Genomic DNA, 20,050 nt, shown 5'->3' with positions numbered 1-20,050 from the left:
AACACAATAATAATAATAATAATAATATTACATCCATACAACACACTAAGACATCATTGTGATGCCACTGCCAGATTGCTGAGTTGAGTTGAGTTGAGTTGAGAAGCCTCTCACACCAAACCAAACCTTATTCAATTCTCTCTCTCTCTCTCTCATATCGAGAATCCAACAGCAACATGGCGGAATCGTTTGAGCTTCCGAATCGGTTAGCAATCCTTCCTTTCAGGAACAAAGTCCTTTTGCCTGGCGCCATCATCCGAATTCGCTGCACTTCCCCCATCAGGTCAATATTATATATATTGCCTATCCTTTCAATTTCACTTTTCCATATCTCAATTCTTATTATATATGTTCCATTTTGTATAATAGAGTTTGTTTCCTGTAATTTGGTAGTTATTATTAGTTAATAAACAGTTATTTCTCCTAGTAGCACTAATAAATTTACGAAACTTGTGAACTTGATTGTGGAATAATGCCCCTTGCGTCTCCGGTCTCTTATTAAAATCGTTACTTGATTTGAAGAAACAGAACTGAAGCGCTGCATGTTTCTGCAATTAATTAATATCTTGTAGTTGCTTAGTTAAACTTTTGATTAAGGGATTGTATTGTCTTTAAAGTTGAAAAACACATGCATGTGGCTGTTTCCTTAATGAATGAATGCAGTGTAAAGTTGGTGGAACAAGAACTTTGGCAGCGAGAAGAGAAGGGGTTGATTGGCATCTTACCAGTACGTGATGCTGCTGCTGAAATTCAGCCCGCGGGTCCAGTTATATCTCACGGTAATAAACTTATCAGTAGTCTTTTTAAAAAAAAAAAATAATAATAAGAAAGTGTTTCTAATATTTATTTTTATGTTCCTCTCCCTTGTAGGCAAAGGTACCGATTCTCTAGACCAAAACTCAAAAGTTCAAGGTGGTTCATCAGATTCTCAAAAGCTTGATGTGAAAAATCAGCATGATGTTGTTCATTGGCATAACAGGTATAGCTCGAGGGAACATCCTTTTGTGTCACTTTAAGAATCTAAAGATCAAATTACATGATATGTATACATTCTAACAATTCATCAGACTATCTGCATAAAGTTGTATCACCAAAAGATTTTCTTCTAAAGGGTTTTGATTTATTTTTTTGTCTCTTTTCTGCTAAATTGATGGTTCCTCTTTCATATTTCTACCTTAAACATTTTATACCACACCTCTCAATTTTCTAATGCTATGGAGTAAAAATTATCTTGTGGTTTTTTAGAAAGGAAAAAAAAAATCATCAAATGGAGGTGGATTTTAATAGAATTCATTTCCAGGGGGGTAGCTGCTCGAGCACTACACTTATCAAGGGGAGTGGAGAAACCTAGTGGGAGAGTCACATATATTGTTGTTCTTGAAGGTCTGTGCAGATTTAGTGTCCAGGAACTAAGCACGAGAGGAACATACCATACTGCAAGGATATCATCCCTGGAGATGACTAAGACTGGTAAATCAATCATATTTTCCTTAAAATGAGTTTCTGTATAGGAAATGTTTAATTTTGTTATGGATGTTATACTTTTAAACTTCATTCTGGTATTTTTGTCAACCAATTATAATAATGATAATCATTATCTCAACTATAATTAAACAATGAATACATTTAGTAATATGTTCCACCTAAGACTAAGGGTCACCTTCTCACTACTTATTTTAATAAACAATGGGAGGTAAGGGCATGTGATTTTACAAGTTCTTGAAGTAGTTTTATTCTTTCAATCTCCTTGTTTTCATTTTAATAAACATTGTTACATTTTGTCATCATAAAATGATAATAATAATAATAATAATAACAATAATAATAATAATAATAATAGTAATAACAACAACAACAATAAGAATAATAATAACAATAACAATAATAATAGATTTAGAGCAGTTTGCTTGATACTATCATTATAGATGCTTAGTTCTTATCTTTGAAGATGCTGAGTTGCTTCCATCTTTCTCAACTAGAGATGGAACAGGTGGAACAAGACCCAGATTTCATAACATTATCTCGCCAATTTAAAGCAACTGCCATGGAGCTTATTTCTGTTCTGGAGCAGGTAATTCAACTAACATAATAACAGAGATGGAAATATTGTTTGAACATTGATCATTAAACTCCCCTAGCATGTTGATATAGATGGTTGAAGAATATCATTTGATCCCACGATTGGATAGAGTATTTCTTAAATATATGAAATGTTGCCTATGAACCTATGTCTTCATAGCCTGTCCATAATCTAATTTGTTTGTTGGTATGAACTATTATGTTTTAGTTATATATTATAATTATTTATGATATCATGGGCAAGTAACAATTTCAACGTTGTATGAGCATTAGTAGCTTATATTTTATTCTTTTATATAGAAACAAAAAACTGGTGGAAGGACGAAAGTTCTTTTGGAGACTGTTCCAGTTCACAAGTTGGCTGATATATTTGTTGCTAGCTTTGAGATAAGTTTTGAAGAGCAGCTATCAATGTTGGATTCAGTTGACCCTAAAGTGAGGCTTTCAAAAGCAACAGAATTGGTTGATAGGCACTTACAGGTAAGTAATAGTGTTAATGATGCTTCAGATGAGTTTGGTTTCCTATTATTAATCTCTGATTCCAGTTTTGCCCATGGATGTAGTCAATACTTGTAGCTGAGAAAATTACACAAAAGGTTGAAGGACAATTGTCAAAATCTCAAAAAGAATTTCTTCTTCGACAGCAGGTTAGCTTTCTTGCACCATCCTTTTGATGTATACTTGGAATGTGAATGCAAGAGTGTAGGGAGATATTGATAAATATTTATACCTTACTAAAATTAAATTACATGTTCCAAGCCAAAAGTTTTTTATGACAGTGATTTCAAATGGAAAATTCCTGAGCAATCCCCTTAGCTTAGATCAAGCGTTGACTCCTTTAATATTTTTGGAGTTCCTATCCATATGTAGAGTCTTAAATTTAGAAGGAATAATATTTTATTTTCTCATATCTGAATTATGAGGTCATTGGACCTATATGTACATGAGTCTACTGGCTATTTTAGGAAATATGGAAACTAATTCTCGGGAGACAAATCCCTATAATTATGGGATTTATTCTAAATACATAATCCTAGTATTAATAGCCATATACAGCTGTGATAGAGAATAAAAATACAATCAGGGATAAAATATAAACTTTTCTAAAATACACACTAAGTAACACGATTTTGACACTTCCCCTCAAGCTGGTGAATAAATGTTCTTCATTCCCAACTTGGATATAATTCTTTCAAAGTTGACGCACTTCAGTCTGTTGGTGAGTATATCTACAAGTTGATTTTGAGTGGACATATATGGAGTGCAAATCAAGCCATTGTCTAGCTTTTCTTTGATAAAATGTCTATCCACCTCAATATGTTTGGTTCTATCATGTTGCACTGGATTGTGGGCTATACTAATTACAGATTTATTGTCACAATATAACCTCATAGGTTCATCCCACCTTATCTTTAAGTCTTCCAATATAATCTTCAGCCATAGAAGTTCACATATTCCTTGGGCCATTGCTCAAAATTCTGCTTCAGCACTTGATCTAGCTACTACACTTTGTTTTTTGCTCTTCCAAGTCACCAAGTTTCCACCAAGGAAAGTGCAGTATCCAGTAGTTGATCTCCTATCCACAACCGACCCAACATAATCTGCATCCGTATATGCTTCAAGACTTACACTCTTGTTTCGTTTGAACAAAATCCCTTTTCTTGGAGTCCCTTTTAAATATTGAACAATTCTAAGGGCAGCTTGTAAATGTGCTTCCTTTGGTTGGTGCATAAACTGACTGACTAAGCTTACAGCAAAAGCAATGTCTGACCTAGTATGGGATAAGTAAATAAGTCTGCCCACAAGTCTCTGATACATTTCCTTGTCCACGGCAATATCCTCCTCTGCACTTCCTAACTTTATGTTTGGATCAACTGGAGTACTTGCTGGTCTGCAAGCTGTTTTACCTGTTGCTTTAAGCAAGTCAGTGATGTATTTTTGTTGAGATATGAAGATTCCTTTCTTAGAATGGGCCACTTCAATTCCCAAAAAATATTTAAGTCTCCCTAATGTCTTAATCTCAAATTTTGTGGCAAGGCATTGACTTAACTCTTGCTGCTCCATTTTGTCATCCCCAGTTACTATAATATCATCTACATACGCCAATAATATTATTACTTCCCCTGAAATTGAATGTTTGATAAATAAAGTGTGATCACCTTGGCTCTATTTGTAGCCCAAACTTGTCATAACTTTGGTGAATCTTCCAAACCATGGGGATTGTTTCAGCCCATACAAAGCCTTTTTTAGTTTGCAAACAGTTCCAGTAGCAACCTGTCCATCATAACCAGGGGGTAACTCCATGTATATTTCTTCTTCAAGATCTCCATGTAGGAATGCATTCTTCACATCAAACTGCTGCATGTCCCAATCATGGTTTGCTGCTAATGACAATATTACTCTGACCGTGTTCATCTTAGTAACTGGGGCAAATGTTTCCAAGTAATCCACTCCATATGTCTGAGTGAATCCTTTGGTCACTAACCTTGCCTTGTAACGTTCAATGGTCCCATCAGCTCGATACTTTATGGTGTATACCCATTTGCACCCAACTGGTTTTTTTCCAGTTGGCAAAGTCTTGTTCTTGTTTAACGCCTCCATTTCCACATCCATGGCTTGTTTCCATTTCCTGTCAGATAATGCTTCAGATACAGAGGAAGGTGTGGGTGTAGTGTTTAGGTTTGTGAGAAAGGTTTTATGGGTAGGAGAGAATTTTTTAAAGGATAGGAAACTTGATATAGAGTAAAGTGGTTGTTGTGTGCATGTTCTAGTTCCTTTTCTAAGGGCAATGGGAAGGTCAAGGTTTTGGGTCACCTGTACTTCTGAAATTTCAGAAACAAACTCATTAGAATTATTTATAGGATTAGAAGATGTTACCTCATGTAATGATGGTGGATCAAATTCTTGGACATGGATAGAATCTCGAATGACCTTTTCTCTCCTTGAATATACCAGATTTTTCCCAAATTTCCCACCATTAGTCTCAGGTTGAGGTATAGATCTTGCTGTTGAATCTGGGGATTGCTCTGCTGAATCTGGACTTCTTTCAGTTTCAGGTACAGCAGCGCTAGTTGTCCCAATTTCAGGTCCAAATGTCATATTCGGAAGCATTAGAGGCTCATCTTCCTCTATTACATTCTCCCCCTGAAGATGAGGTTGTTTGAAGTAGCTTTCTTGTTCGTTGAAAGTGACATCCCTTGACACATAAAATCTTCTTGATGGAGGGTGAAAGCATTTGTATCCCTTTTGTGTGGTTGAGTACCCTAAGAATACACACTTGACAGCCCTAGGATCTAGTTCTCCCTTTTCATTACTATGAACATGTACAAAGGATACACACCCAAATATTCTAGGTTGGAGTTTATTTGTAGGATCCAAGTGTGGGTAGAATGAGAATAGGACTTGCATGGGACTTTTTGATTCTAAGATTTTTTAGGGTAACCTATTGATTAGGTAGGTGGCAGTAAGGAGGGCTTCCCCCCAAAATTTTTTAGGGACATGATTTTGAAAAACCAAGGCTCTGGTTTGGTTTAATAAGTGGTGCCCATTTTTCCTTTCTGCAATCCCATTCTGTTGGGGTGTGTTAACACATGAAGACTCATGGATTATCCCTTCCTTTTGACAAAAAGAGTTTAGCACAAGATTAAAGTAGTCCCTGGCATTGTCAAACCTAATTCTCTTAATGTTGACTCCAAATTGGTTTTAAATTAGAGACAAACTGAATAAAAATAGAGCTAACTTCAGATTTTTGTTTTAATAAGAAAACCCAAGTCATCCGAGTACAATCATCTATGAAGGTTAAAAATCATTTAGCACCTAAGATATTAAAGACATTAGCAGGACCCTATACATCAGTATGAACAAGAGAAAAAGAGAAAGAACTCATCTTATTACTAATGGGAAAAGATACACGCTTGTGTTTAGCAAGCTCACACACCTCACAATGCAGAATCCCCACATTTAAATTCTTAAACAAGGAAGGAAATATCGCTTTTACAACTTGAAATGAAGGATGTCCCATCCGGCAATGGTATAGTTGAATTTTCTCTTTGCTGGTCATGGTGGATTCAGAGATGAGAGAGTGGCTCTTGGTAGGCATGTTAGGATCCTTTATGTAGTACTAGTCATTCCATTCTCTAGCATGTCCAATCATCCTCCCCGAGTTCTTGTCTTGTAATATACAAGAATTGCTATAAAAAACAACATTACATGAGAGATCTTTTGTGATTTTTTGTATAGAAATTAAATTGGTGGACAACTTAGGGACATGAAGGACATTTTTTAATGTTATGGATGGATTTATTTGGACCTCTCCTTGTCCTGTTGTAGTTATAAGGGTTCCATCTGCTGTGGAAATTTTCTTGTTGCTAGGACATGGAGAATATGTGGAAAAGTATTTGGATAGAGGGGTCATGTGGTCTGTGGCTCCAGAATCTAATATCCAGTAGTGGGTAAATGGTGTATCTGAAACATTAAGTCCAAAAGAAAATGAAAACTTACCAGAATATGTTAAGGAGCACGTACCTATGGGCTTCTCCAGTTTACTAAGGAAGGATCTTACTCTTTCTATCTCTTCATGATTTAGCTGAACAACCTCTTCGCTATGTCCAGCATTAGCAGTGTGTGCTTGCCCTTGTCCTTTCCCTTTTTTAGGACCTCCTTTCTGCCCCCATTATCGACTTGGGGGTTTTCCATGTAATTTTCAGCACTTCTCCCTTGTGTGGCGTGGCTTGTTGCAGTAGGTACACTAGACTTCCTCATATTTTTTCTCCATATTGGAAAATCCGTTTTCCTTCTGGTTAACAACCATGGTTGTTCCTCCTTCAACTATCATTGTTGAGCTTTTAGCAGTTGGGGTTTCCAGCATCAGTTTTCGCCTGCTTTCTTCACTCCGGATGATGGCTATCACTTCATTAAGTCCTGGGACTTTCTCTTTTTCCAAAATTTGGATTCAGACCTGGTCATATTCAGAATTCAGGCCTACCAAAAAATCATAAACTCTATCTTGTTCAATGTACTCCTTAAGGATTGTTGAATCTTCTGAACACCTTGCTTTGATGACTCGATAGTGATCCAATTCCATCCATAGGGATTTGAGTTGATTGGCATATTCTGTGACTGATTTGTTTCCCTGTTTGGCACCCAAGGTTTTCACTTTTACATCATATATTTGTGCAACATCCTTGGCCTTAGAATAGGTTTGTTCTACTGCCTCCCAAATTTCCTTTGCTGATTCAAGGAACATACATTTATCACTGATTTCTGGGACCATTGAATTCCACAGCCATGCCATGCTCATGGAGTCTTCTTCATCCCATGATTTGAACTTGGCATCCTTTTCATCAGGGGCATTATCAGTCAGGTGACTGCCCTTTCCTTTTCCCTTCAATATGGTCCTAATGAGTTGAGACCATCTAAGATAATTCTTTCCAGTTAACCGATAAGTAGAATGAATATTCTGTAATTCTCCAGCAATCTGGAATTTGTCCCCGAACAGGATTCACAATTTCAGCCATGGGTGAGATCAAGGCTGCAATGAGTAATGAAGGCAGCAATGAAGGCTGCAATAGGTTTCAAGGTTGCGCAGCAATGAGGGCTGCGACTTAGGGTTTTAGGCACAGTCAGAGGCTCCTAAGGATCAGGAGCTCTGATACCATGTCAGAAAGTGGATTTTTCATGAGTTTAGCTCAACCCTACAAAACCGGCTTGTAAGGTGAGAATTACTCCCTACTTATATAGTTTATCTCGGCACTATTTTTATTCAATGTGGGACTTCAACATGTCCTATCACCACACCTCCCCTCATGCTCATCAAGGCTACCTGCCTAGAGCATGACAACTATAGGGATCCATGGATAGGCTCTGATACCATCTTAAATTTAGAAGGAATAATATTTTATTTTCTCATATCTGAATTATAAGGTCATTGAACCTATATGTACATGAGTCTGCTGGCTATTTTAGAAAATATGGAAACTAATTCTAGGGAGACAAATCCCTATAATTATGGGATTTATTCTAAATACATAATCCTAGTATTAATAGCCATATACAGCTGTGATAGAAAATAAAAATACAATCAGGGATAAAATATCAACTTTCCTAAAATACACACTAAGTAACACGATTTTGACATAGAGTTTTATGTTAAAAAAATTAGGTGATACAGGCTGTTGCCTAGCTATGAGAAACAGTGTCTTGTGAAAAATCATAATTCCTCTACCTATCTCATTGTTTGGAAGTTTGGATGTAAGTTTGTTTGACATAATCAGTGTGTCTTTGTTGCAAATGATTATTGCTTTGTCTGCTGAAGTTTAATGGTCTAAGGATTTACAAGCACCATCAAAACTTTGTTGGCCTTTTAAGAGTGGAAAAATACAGACTAAAGAGTGTCTTTAATTTTGTGTATGGAAGCAGCACGTAAATGGTTCAATATTAATATTATGCCAAGAATTGAATAACTTTTGGACTCTTTGGCCAGTTCAGCTGCAGAGGATCATTTTATTTCTGTTTATATGTTTTGTCTTGTATGGGCTTTTTTATCTAATAGGACTGTTTTTGTATTCGTTTCTGTGTAAAATATGTTAGATGAGAGCTATAAAAGAGGAACTTGGTGATAATGATGATGACGAGGATGACCTGGCTGCCCTGGAAAGAAAGATGCAAAAGGCAGGAATGCCACAGAATATCTGGAAGCATGCTCACAAAGAATTAAGGTACTTTTTGTTGGAAACATAATTGTACATGGCAATGCCTGATCTTTCCGAGGGAATTTCTTGCCATAAATTTCAATAAGGATGAAATTGGGATATTATCATAAATACAAATTACTTTACAACTTAGTGGAGACAATCAGTTGATTTTACGGTAATTCTCTTAGGAGACTCAAAAAAATGCAGCCTCAGCAACCAGGGTATAACAGTTCACGGGCTTACCTGGATCTTCTTGCTGATTTGCCATGGCAGAAGGCTAGCAAAGAGCTTGAACTGGACTTAAGGGCTGCACAGGAGCGCCTGGACACTGATCACTATGGTTTAGTGAAGGTCAAGCAACGGATAATTGAATACCTGGCTGTTCGCAAGGTTTTCAACACCCTGTTACTATGCCTCCCAGTAAATATATAGTAGTCTGCTTCTTAAAGTGTATCTGATATAAGTGTATGAATTGCAGCTTAAGCCAGATGCAAGGGGTCCAGTATTGTGCTTTGTTGGACCACCAGGTGTTGGAAAGACATCACTGGCATCCTCTATTGCTGCTGCTTTGGGCAGAAAATTTGTGCGCATATCCCTTGGTGGAGTCAAGGATGAGGCTGATATTAGAGGGCATAGGAGAACATACATTGGAAGCATGCCTGGGAGGCTTATAGATGGACTGAAGGTTTAGAATCCAACTTAGACATTGAACACTAACATTATCTGTTTCTTATAAAATTTGCAAATGGTTGTAGGTTTTATGATACATGGACTGCCAGCATTTTCTTGTTATCTTTCTTTCCATCTTTTATTCTCCTAGTGAAATAGACTAGAGATGACTGAATTATTAGGAAGCAAGGAGACAAACTCTAGATTTGGAATGTTTGTGCAGTACATTAAAAAGGAGAGTGTTGATTGGGTTACAATGCAAATTCTAGATTCTAAATTTTTAATATATATTACTTTGTAATTTACTAATTACGTGTGCTTACATGAAAGTGAAGTTATTTCATTACATTAATATATTTGCAGTTGTAAGTATTTTAAAGAGCAAGTATACTCTGTTTTTCTTTTGGCTTAATTGCACTTTTTACCCCCAACTTTTTAATTTTTGACAAATTTTACCCCCAACAAATTAATTTGGCGCATTTTACCCCCAATTTTTAAGAAACTTGCAAATTTTACACATGGCACGCATGCTTTGAAGTTTGCAAGGTCATGCTATAAGATTGGACCTAACAAATAAAAACTCATAATACTTGTTGGTTGCTTTGCTTTTCTTTAGGGTCTGAGATTTAGACTGATAGTTGCTTTTGTATTTGAACTAAAGAGAGTAGCTGTTTGCAATCCTGTCATGTTGATTGATGAAATTGACAAGACAGGGTCCGATGTTCGTGGAGATCCAGCTTCTGCATTGCTAGAGGTTCTTGATCCGGAACAAAACAAAGCATTCAATGATCAGTATCCTATACTATCTATGATGAGTTTCCCTTATCTTAATAATTTTTCATATTATATCAAAACAAAACATTGTTTCTGTGTTTTATTCTTTACATTTGGAAACGAAGTAACGAGGAATCAGTATCTATTTTCTGATCTGTGACTCCAGTTATTTTTCATTTTTACTGACAGGCTTTCATTCTAAATGTCAGTCGCATTCTCTTATAGTGTAAATAAATGTTGATCTATATCTTGCTAGCAATATATGTGTGTAGACTGTAGATTTTGCATGTCATTGCCCATTTGGACAGGAAACTGAACTTCATTAGATTGTTTTCAAGGCAAAATGAATGTTAATATCAGTAAACAGTTTTTATAAGGAAACTATGTTAATATTCTGTATATCCTGATATATCCATCATTTCACCAAAACTAGTTCATTTTTGTTGATTCTTTTTTTTTTCTTCTATTGCAATAAATAAATAAATAATCAAAAGTTGTTCCTTAAGTTGGCTAGTTATTTGAATGTTCCATTTGATCTATCCAAGGTAATTTTTGTGGCTACAGCAAATAGAGCACAACCTATTCCTCCACCTCTCCTTGACAGGATGGAGGTCATTGAGCTTCCTGGATATACTGCTGAGGAAAAGCTCAAAATAGCGATGCAACATTTGATTCCAAGAGTTTTGGAGCAGCATGGGTTGAGTTCTGAGTTTCTTCAGATTCCAGAGGTACTGAATTTTTTCTTAAGCAGTGAAAAGTTTGTTCTCATTCTGTGAAAGTGCAAATAGTTTGGATGCCATCTTGTTTATATTAAACCAAACAGACAAATAATATTCTGTTACCCATCTTTCAATGAAAGGAATGCCGGAAACACATACCGTATTATTAATTTTACCTAGAAGTATGTGTATAGGTCCAGAAATTCTAGGCATTAGCTATCCATTCTGGCAACTCTCTTTTCCCATTCTGCATGATATTATAATTGATGTTTTATATGTTCTCCACTTCCGTTAAAACTTTGTTAATTTAGCATTAGAAATCCCTCCTTAGTGATCCCTTGGGTTGCCTGCTCTTCTACTCATAATAAACTACTCTATACTGATTGTAATTTTAGAAAGAAATTTTGTGCTATTGGATCCTAATTAGAATCTACTTTGATGTAGGGGATGGTGCAACTGGTTATTCAGAGATATACTAGGGAAGCTGGTGTGCGCAATTTGGAAAGGAATCTAGCTGCCCTTGCTCGTGCTGCTGCAGTGAGAGTAGCAGAGCAAGAACAAGTAGTTCCACTAAACAAAGGGGTAGAGGGACTTTCCACCCCACTTCTGGAAAACAGACTTTCTGATGGTGCTGAAGTTGAAATGGAAGTGATACCTATGGGTGTCAACAATCGTGACATTTCAAACACATTCAGGATCACCTCTCCATTGGTTGTTGATGAAGCTATGCTTGAAAAAGTGCTTGGGGTAATTGCTGTGCAAATTTGTGTGTTTGCAGTTGAAGTTTCAAATACTGACACCCCCCCAAGAAAAGAAAAAATGATGGATTAAATTATATGAAAATTGTTGCCTGTCCATCAGTAACTGAAATTTAATGCCTTCATAGCTTGCCATATAATTCTGTATCGTACCTCAGGAAATTGTGTTTTCTGTGCACAAAGCCTCTATGTTTAGGTATATAATCACTTTGCACCTATGAATGCAGTTAGGGCTATGTTAAAATGCACTCCCAGTATAGCTCAGATATATAAATGAATGAGCACCTTGTGCATAATTCATCTTGAAAGAGATCTTATATAAACAAATATTCACTGGAAATTTGATTTGATAATATGGTTAAAGGGGAGGAATGCCTAATTTGTTTGTTAACTGCAGCCTCCAAAATTTGATGGAAGAGAAGCTGAGGATCGTGTTGCTACCCCTGGGGCATCTGTTGGGCTTGTTTGGACTACTTTTGGAGGAGAAGTTCAATTTGTGGAGGCTACAGCAATGGTAGGGAAGGGTGAATTGCATCTTACTGGACAACTGGGTGATGTAATCAAAGAATCAGCTCAGATAGCACTAACATGGGTAACCAACCACATCTAATTGAGTTTTAGCCCTCTTTTATCTTGATTCATTGATTGAACTTTTTGCCTAAGTGCTTGTTTGCCGTTATCCTGCTTTCCTTTTTGTTGATTTTTTTTTTTGTCTTCCACACATTTGTTTGTCATCATTCATCCAAGGAGGGGACAGCAGCTCTATTCATTAGGTTGGTTCGAATGGCCTCAAAATGAAATCTCAATTTCATAAGAAATTGATCTCGTTTTGTGGTGTCATGAATGTTTTGGACTGCAATTTGTCCTTCAGTTGACAAATCTTTATAGACAATGTCAATATATTCAGCCCAAAGATTCATGAAATGAGAATAAAAATCAGAAATTAAGAGACTATCCTGTTGAAAAATGGCAATTTCATGTTCAAGCTGGAACCTACGAGCAGTTCTGTTTTGGTTATAAATTTTCTTCAGGTAGTCTCACATCTTTGCTGCCGTGGTGAAGGGTCTGAGATTGAGGACGATATTAGACTCATCAGAGCCTATGATCCAAGTCATGACCTATGTATCTTTGACCTCCCATTTGGCATGTGCCTCCTTGTGCGTAGTTTTGTCAAGAGCAGAATCAGTTCCATCAACATGACCCCAAAGCTCCTTGCCTTTGACAAAGATCTGGAACTGGAATGCTCATGTGGAGTAGTTCTTTTCATTAAGACGAACAAAGAGGACATCATATTTTTCAGTAGACATGATGCTGAGAAAAAATCACAGGAGGAAAAAAAAACAAGAAACTGGAGAAATCAAGAACAAAACCAAGATCAACGTGAACAGTACCGCGCAAAAGGCTAGAACTAGGAACTCGGAGACTGGGAGCGCAGCAAAGAAAAAAAACTAGGTTGGGATCAAAACCTAGACTGATACCATGTTAAACTCAGAGAAATTGGGATGAAAACTGTGTCTTCTCCTCTGGAGAATTCTCATTTAAATAATATGATACAATCTGATTTCTAGCCTTAAAGTTTGCTAAAAAACTATATATGATAACCTACATCTGGACTAACTAATTAAGGATATAATTACACAGTTACAGCTATACAATCATGCAAGATATGCTAGTTTAAAGGACCAACAAATCTGCACAAATAATGCCAAATAATCTGCCTATCAATTCTATTGACACTTCCATTGCTGAAGCATTGTAAATTTGTAATATATAAAGTTTTCTAAAAGGAAAGGAGTACATGGAAAATAAGGATAAGACATCCTCCTTGTATGGAACACAATACAAACTTCATAATCATTCTCCAACCTCTCTTATGTCTACCAAGGAAAATCCTTAGAAGACAAAATGTGCAGTTTAGAATGAATGAAAAATATCGAATAATATCTTGATTACATGTTAAATTATCTCTTAGGATTAGTTTTCATATGTCCTTATTATCCATCTCCTAGCATTGGTTTTCGTATTTCCTTATGATATTATGATTTGTTTTCTTATTTGATTAGGTCTGTAATCTAGTATTAATATATATGAAGGTTAGTGCTTTATGTCTTCTGTATTCTGTAACATATACATGATACAACACACCATATCGTACCATGTTAATATCAATTTCAAAGTTTCTAGTCTTCTCTCCTTTCTCTACACCTAAAACTCTAGAATCTCAGCATGTGCTAAACACCACGTATGGCTTTCAAAACTTTAACTTTCATGTCATATAAACACGCCTTAATCTTAGAACAGAAATGTTCCCTTAAAAACCAAGCATTTTGCTATAACCAAATACTAAAAAGAATAGCGTTCAGGCTGTTATAGAACCTTACTCTCCTTATCGTGGTGAAATCTGTAAACTTGATAAAGAAAATCTGATCCACTATCTAACAACAAATCCAAGATTCACCAAAGACTCAAGTTTTGCTCCAAATGCAAGTCAAATAAATATTACCTGCCCAAATCAAATTATTTTGGATGCTCCTTGTTTGGAAAGGTCATAGCTTCTATACATTATTTTTATTGGATTACTTGAGTAAGGAGTAAAAGATTATATTTTAAAACTACATGGCATCTTGTTCTTTAAATCTTCTAAGGGCTGTCATTTGAATATAAGTATTGTTTCATTAGGCACCTTTTTTTCCTTTTAAGAACAGCAAGGTGGTGTAGGTATCAAAAAGTAATTTGTATACTAAATTCAGTCATTTCAATTCCAGTCTACATGACACAGGTGCTACAGTTATAGGTCAATTGCGAGCATTCAAAACTTGTCATCTCACTGTTATATATGCATGGAAGTTGCTGCTTGTATCAATTAAAGACTCATTTCATTGACTATAACTGATTGATTGATAGGTAAGGGCAAGAGCAACTGAACTTAGGCTAGCTGCTGCAGAAGGCATTAATCTGTTGGAGGGCCGTGATATACATATACATTTTCCTGCAGGTGCTGTACCCAAAGATGGGCCTTCGGCTGGTGTGACTTTGGTAACAGCATTGGTATCACTTTTCAGTCAGAGAAGAGTGAGATCGGATACAGCTATGACTGGGGAGATGACATTGAGGGGTCTTGTACTACCTGTTGGCGGTATCAAGGATAAGGTAAGTTTCTTATGTTTCGTGACCGGTGTAGACTTTCAAAGAGATGTCAATGATAATGTCACAAGGGTAGTTGTGAATGTGTAATTTATTCTACATTTATCAGTACAGCTATCTATTGGAAAAAATCCAAGTCTCACATTAGTTAGAGATAAGGTCAAGATAGAGTATATAAGTGAGGGACAACCCTCACCCTAAGAACTAGCTTTTGGGGTTGAGTTAGGCCCAAACCCACATTCTATGATGATATTAGAGCCTATCCTAGATCCATTCAAAGGGTCACCCACCATGTTATCCATGTACAAAGCTCAAAAGTGTTGGGCATAAGGGGGTGTATTAGAAAAAATCTAAGTCCCAAATTAGTTAGAGATAAGGCCAAGATAGAGTACACAAGTGAGGAGCAACCCTCAACTTATGAGCTAACTTTTGGGCTTGAGTTAGGTCTAAACCCACATTCTAAGACTACCAAGTACCAAATCATCAGTAGAGCTTCTCCTTATTTAAATGGATTAAGCTAGCATAAATCTATCTAAAGGTTATTAAATAGGTTAAATTAATTAGTAAGTCCTGAATTATTTAGGAATTTTTAGATGGCTCTTTATACCCATTTAGTAAGTTGAGCTTGTGGGGAGGACTTGTGGGGATGATGAGCTTTAAGTGTAAAAGTCTTGGACTGAGGATTAGTTTCATATCTGGCCCAAATGACCGAAGTCTGTTGGGATACATCGAAATCCCATCAAGGAGCCAAATGTCCTAATTACAGTAGTTATCAAAAAACAAATAGGTCTTTATAACAGCATAATAGCCTTAGAACTTATAAATCATTTGCAATTGGGTCCTTGGAAGAGGGTTCTGCTAGCAGACCATGAAGTTGCACGGAACATGGAAGAGGGTGCTACTAAGTAGTAATTTTGCTGACTTAAAAGCATTGATCATATCTGAACAAACAATCCCCAGAGACCAAAAAAAAGTTTAAGGCTATAAAAATGTGGCATAATCTGATTTTTATCTATCTTCACAGATATTAGCAGCACATCGATGTGGTATTAAGAGAGTCATCCTGCCTGAAAGGAACCTGAAGGACTTGGTTGAAGTACCATCATCAGTACTGGCCGATTTGGAGGTAATTCTGTTTCCTTGTATTCCATCATGTTTGCTCAATTTTTTAGTAGTTGTGAGCCGAGCCTAGTTTGTACCATGGTAAACATATATTTGGCCTGAAAGTTCTATCATTATTTTTATAGTAAGTACATTTTCAAAGACACCCCATGGACTTTATATCTGCATATTTTTGTGTTCCACATTCTTGTAGTGCTTAAAATCAGGTCCTTATCACTGAAATGAAACACAAGATAACTGTTTCCTTTTTTATTTTTCCTTAACAGATACTGCTTGCAAAACGTATGGAAGACGTGCTAGAGCAAGCTTTTGACGGTGGGTGCCCTTGGAGACAACACTCAAAGTTGTAATAGCATCCTTGACTTGCACGTTATGTGGCAATCCCCGGTGGCTTATGTATTCATTTAAATCCTGATCTATGCTATTGCAACATTGTTGGTGAGTGAGTACTTATCTCTTCAACTTCTTGTGATTGAGCACAACTCTAGAAACCGACAGTTTTGGAAAGGAGCTGGCATCTGCATATATTCTTGAGACTCCACTCTCCATAATCTTTTGTAAGTATTTTTTTTTTGCTTTCGAGCAGCTGTACTTATCCAAGTTCAGTACATGATGTTTTTCACTCTCCCCTTCAGCACCCAATCCTTGGCTCCCTGTATTTTGTTAATCTTTTGTCATGTTACTATAATTTTATTATTGTGAATAAACCATTATTTTCTCCGAGCAAGGAAGCACTTCAGCACTCTCTCTTTTATCGACTTCCTGCCTGTTACTTGGCCTGGTTATCCCTTGTCGGTGTCTCAAAAGTGTTTAGATGGAGGAGTTTACAACATGGACAATCTTTCATTTATAAAATAAATAAGAAATTATTAGAAAGCTAAAGTGGACTAGTAGGTTCCATTGATTAGAGTCTACAAACAAGTTTTCAGTGTGATTCATTTTTTATTATATTATTTAGTTCGAGTTGGGTTGAACCAACATTTACAAAATTTACAAAGAGGTCTTATAGTGTTTTTGGATTTATGTTTCAACAACTCAATGACCAAACAGGAGACTTTTAGAAATTAAATACTAAAATATGGTTGTTCTGAAATATATTACCAGCATGAGGTTGTTTTGATTCTTTTTTTTTTTAACATAAACCATGAGTCGATGTGGTATTCTCCCAACCAAACAAAAATTAATGCATTGTTACACATGACAACATCTGAATGAACTCTCATCAAAGTGAAGTTACTATTGACAGTAACGAGTTCTACATGTGTGCCATGTGTCATCGACGCATGCAACTTACTACTATTTTTTGCTGGTTAAAAAAGTCTTATTTTAAGAATTATGCGAACATTAAAGTTTTATTAAAAGGGATACTCACTCTCTAAGTTGTGTATTTTAGGAGTTTTTTTAAGGGAAGAAGTGTATTTTTAAGAGTTAATCACCAATTTATCTATGAAATTGTAACGAAAATCAAATTGGTTCCTAAAATTAATAAAATGGAAAAATGATCCTTAAAATTGTAATTGACAATAAATTCAATCTCTTTGTTAATAGTGTCGTTGTTAGAAAGGATGAGTTGTCATATCACAAGGACGAAAATAGTCGAAACATTGGTTGAATAATATTTTCCTTTCCTACATCTTTATTTTTTTTCTCTACCAATTAGCTTTGCATTAGTCTTTCGACCTATTCATTGAAGATATGTCACCATAGTAACCATTAAAGCCAAGTTGTATAAAACATGCAAGATTAAACTCTAAAAAGAAATGTGATCATGTTGAGATTGGTGTCTTGACGGAGGTGACACTCATAATCACACAATAGAAAGAAAAGGAGCCATGGACCAAAAGAAGCACCATAGATGGTCATGGTTCAATTCATTCAATGGCTAATATTGTTCCTCCTCTGTTAGCGCTAGATCAAGGCAAGAGACATTTTTGTTCATGTGACATGATAGTCATATGTGTATCTAGTTGGTTGTTACTCATGCACTTAACGCACTAACTCAACCTTTTTAAGAGTGTTAGATAATATCAATAATGGATTAACTTTATTGATAATTTATAATTGTAAGGACTATTTTGTCATTTTATTAATTTCAAAAATCAACTTGGTTGACATTTAAAATTTCAAGGACTAAATTAGTTATTCATTCTTATATTGTTTTTTGACCGCATTGATGTTTCGGCATTTGGAGGCTAAAACTCGGACTTCGAATTTCACATTTTTTAGTCCAAGACTTCCTTTACCCAAACGGAAATGCTTTGGGCACCAGCGAAATTGCTAGTAGACCCAGTAAATTTTTTAAATTTCAATAATACCCCTCCCTTATGAGTTCTTCTTCTGCGTTCCCTTCTTCATGCGAGCTCTTTATTTGTTTTCATTCACGTTTGTTCTCGTGAGAGGTGTTCTGTGAGAGTTGCTTGTTCATTGTTATGTCTTCTTTGGTGGAGGTGCATTGTTCACAGTGGTTCGTTGGCAAACGATAGTTGTAGCGGTGGTTAGTTTGGCCATTAATGACGGAAATAAGGTGTTTGATCTGGATTTTTTCGCGTTAAACTTACGGATTCACAATCCGTATGTTACTTACGGATTGAAAATCCATAAATATCATACGGATTGTCAATTTGTAAGTTCCATTTTATTTTTTATAAATTTTTTATTATTAAATATAATTAGAATTGTTAATTAAAAAACTTTTAAATACATATAGTTTCAATATTCATTTGAAACTTCTAGTTTGTATATTTTGAAAGTGATATTAATGTTAAAATAATTTATAATTTTACTTTAATTTAGTTGTTTTAACCTAAATTTGTTATTTTTTGTCCTTTTTAATTTAATGTATTAAATTATTAAATGCAGTAAAAAAATTCAAAAATTATGTGATAATATAATTGTGGTGCGGTTAGGGGTTTTTTGTTTGTCATTGAAATTTTTCAATGTTTTGTTTAGATAAACAAAGATCAGTGGATGTATGATAGTATAATGTCTGAAGAAGTTGATATGAATGAACAAAATAAAAATGAAGCTGGTGTGAATGAAAAACATGTTGATTATTCTGATGCGTTCAATACTTTCTCAGGTATTAATATGATTGATTGTTATTAAAGTAAGTGAATGAATATCCCTTAAAGACTCAACTTGTATGGATTGCATTGTAGGTGCTTGCTGCTCGTGATGATGTTCTGTATTGGGTTCGATCTGTTGCTTATGAAATTGGTTTTGTAGCAGCGATTATGAGATCAGACAAAAATAGTGGTATTAGAGGAAGGACCTCATTTGTTTTAACTGGTTATTAAAGGAGTGGTCAGTATAGGGTCAAGAAGAAAGATTTGGTAAGAACAATTATTAACAGTAGAAAATATGGGTGTCCCTTTAAGTTGCGTCCGAAATCAGTGGTAATTTGGTATTTTTTTATAAATAGTACCTATAAAACAAACAGGTATGGGCTGGCGTTACTTGATATTGTTGATGTGACACCAACAGGGATGACATTCTCTGTTGTTTTTGCCTATTTGGAGGGAGAACATCTAAATAATGTTGTCTGGGCTTTACAATGGTTTCGAGGTCTTTTTCTCAGATGTGATGCACTCTCTGGAGTTATTATTATCGATAGAGATCTAGTATTGATAAATGCAGTGAAAATTGTATTCCCTGAGGCTACCAATTTGTTGTGTCGGTTTCACATTGATAAGAATGTCAATGCAAAGTGTAAAACCCTGGTTGGTCAAAAAAATGCATGGGATTATGTCATGGAAGCCTAAGGGAGTTAGGTGGATTGTCCTTCTAAGCAAAAGTTCAATGAGTGTCTGAAGAAGTTTAAAATTGTTTGCTCACCATGGTCAATGTTTGTTGATCATGTCAACCAAACATGATTGATTCCCCACAAAGAAAGATTTGTTAAAGTTTGGACGAATAAGGTGATGCACTTAGGAAACACAACTAACATGTATGAAAATTATAAATTTCTGTTGTTGTTAGGGTTTATGATTGAATGGATAAAAATAATTGTGTTTGTTTACTTGATTGTTTCTTTCATATGCAAGGTTGAGTTTGCTCATTGGGTTTTAAAGAGACTACTATAGAATAGCCTTTG

At 35.6% G+C, this 20,050-nt stretch overlaps 1 protein-coding gene across 4 annotated transcripts; it reads left to right on the top strand.

The window, feature by feature from the left end:
* The first annotated feature begins 45 nt into the window (after nt 1-45).
* Nucleotides 46-20,014, top strand: LOC114423178 (lon protease homolog 2, peroxisomal-like). Of its 4 annotated transcripts, XR_003668807.1 has the most exons (18): nt 46-283; nt 664-779; nt 871-979; nt 1,301-1,470; nt 1,980-2,071; nt 2,380-2,559; nt 2,643-2,726; nt 8,668-8,795; nt 8,960-9,161; nt 9,250-9,456; nt 10,057-10,232; nt 10,729-10,942; nt 11,378-11,680; nt 12,089-12,283; nt 14,596-14,841; nt 15,860-15,961; nt 16,224-16,514; nt 19,116-20,014. XR_003668807.1 is itself a non-coding variant. In XM_028389839.1 (17 exons), exons 1-17 carry the CDS (start codon nt 177-179, stop codon nt 16,305-16,307), a joined length of 2,670 nt encoding a protein of 889 aa, XP_028245640.1. In that variant the 5' UTR covers nt 46-176; the 3' UTR covers nt 16,308-16,702. The 4 variants fall into 4 exon arrangements, 3 of the variants coding, with proteins under 3 accessions (XP_028245640.1, XP_028245628.1, XP_028245648.1); XM_028389839.1 differs by lacking the exon at nt 19,116-20,014 and having other exon boundaries at nt 10,102-10,232; nt 16,224-16,702; XM_028389827.1 differs by lacking the exon at nt 19,116-20,014 and having other exon boundaries at nt 16,224-16,702.
* The last annotated feature ends 36 nt before the right edge of the window (nt 20,015-20,050 follow it).

Source organism: Glycine soja, chromosome 1 (assembly GCF_004193775.1).
Source record: "Glycine soja cultivar W05 chromosome 1, ASM419377v2, whole genome shotgun sequence".
NCBI classification, from domain to species: Eukaryota; Viridiplantae; Streptophyta; class Magnoliopsida; order Fabales; family Fabaceae; genus Glycine; species Glycine soja.
The sequence above is the reverse complement of the archived record's forward strand: the minus strand, read 5'-3'. Positions and strand labels throughout refer to the sequence as shown.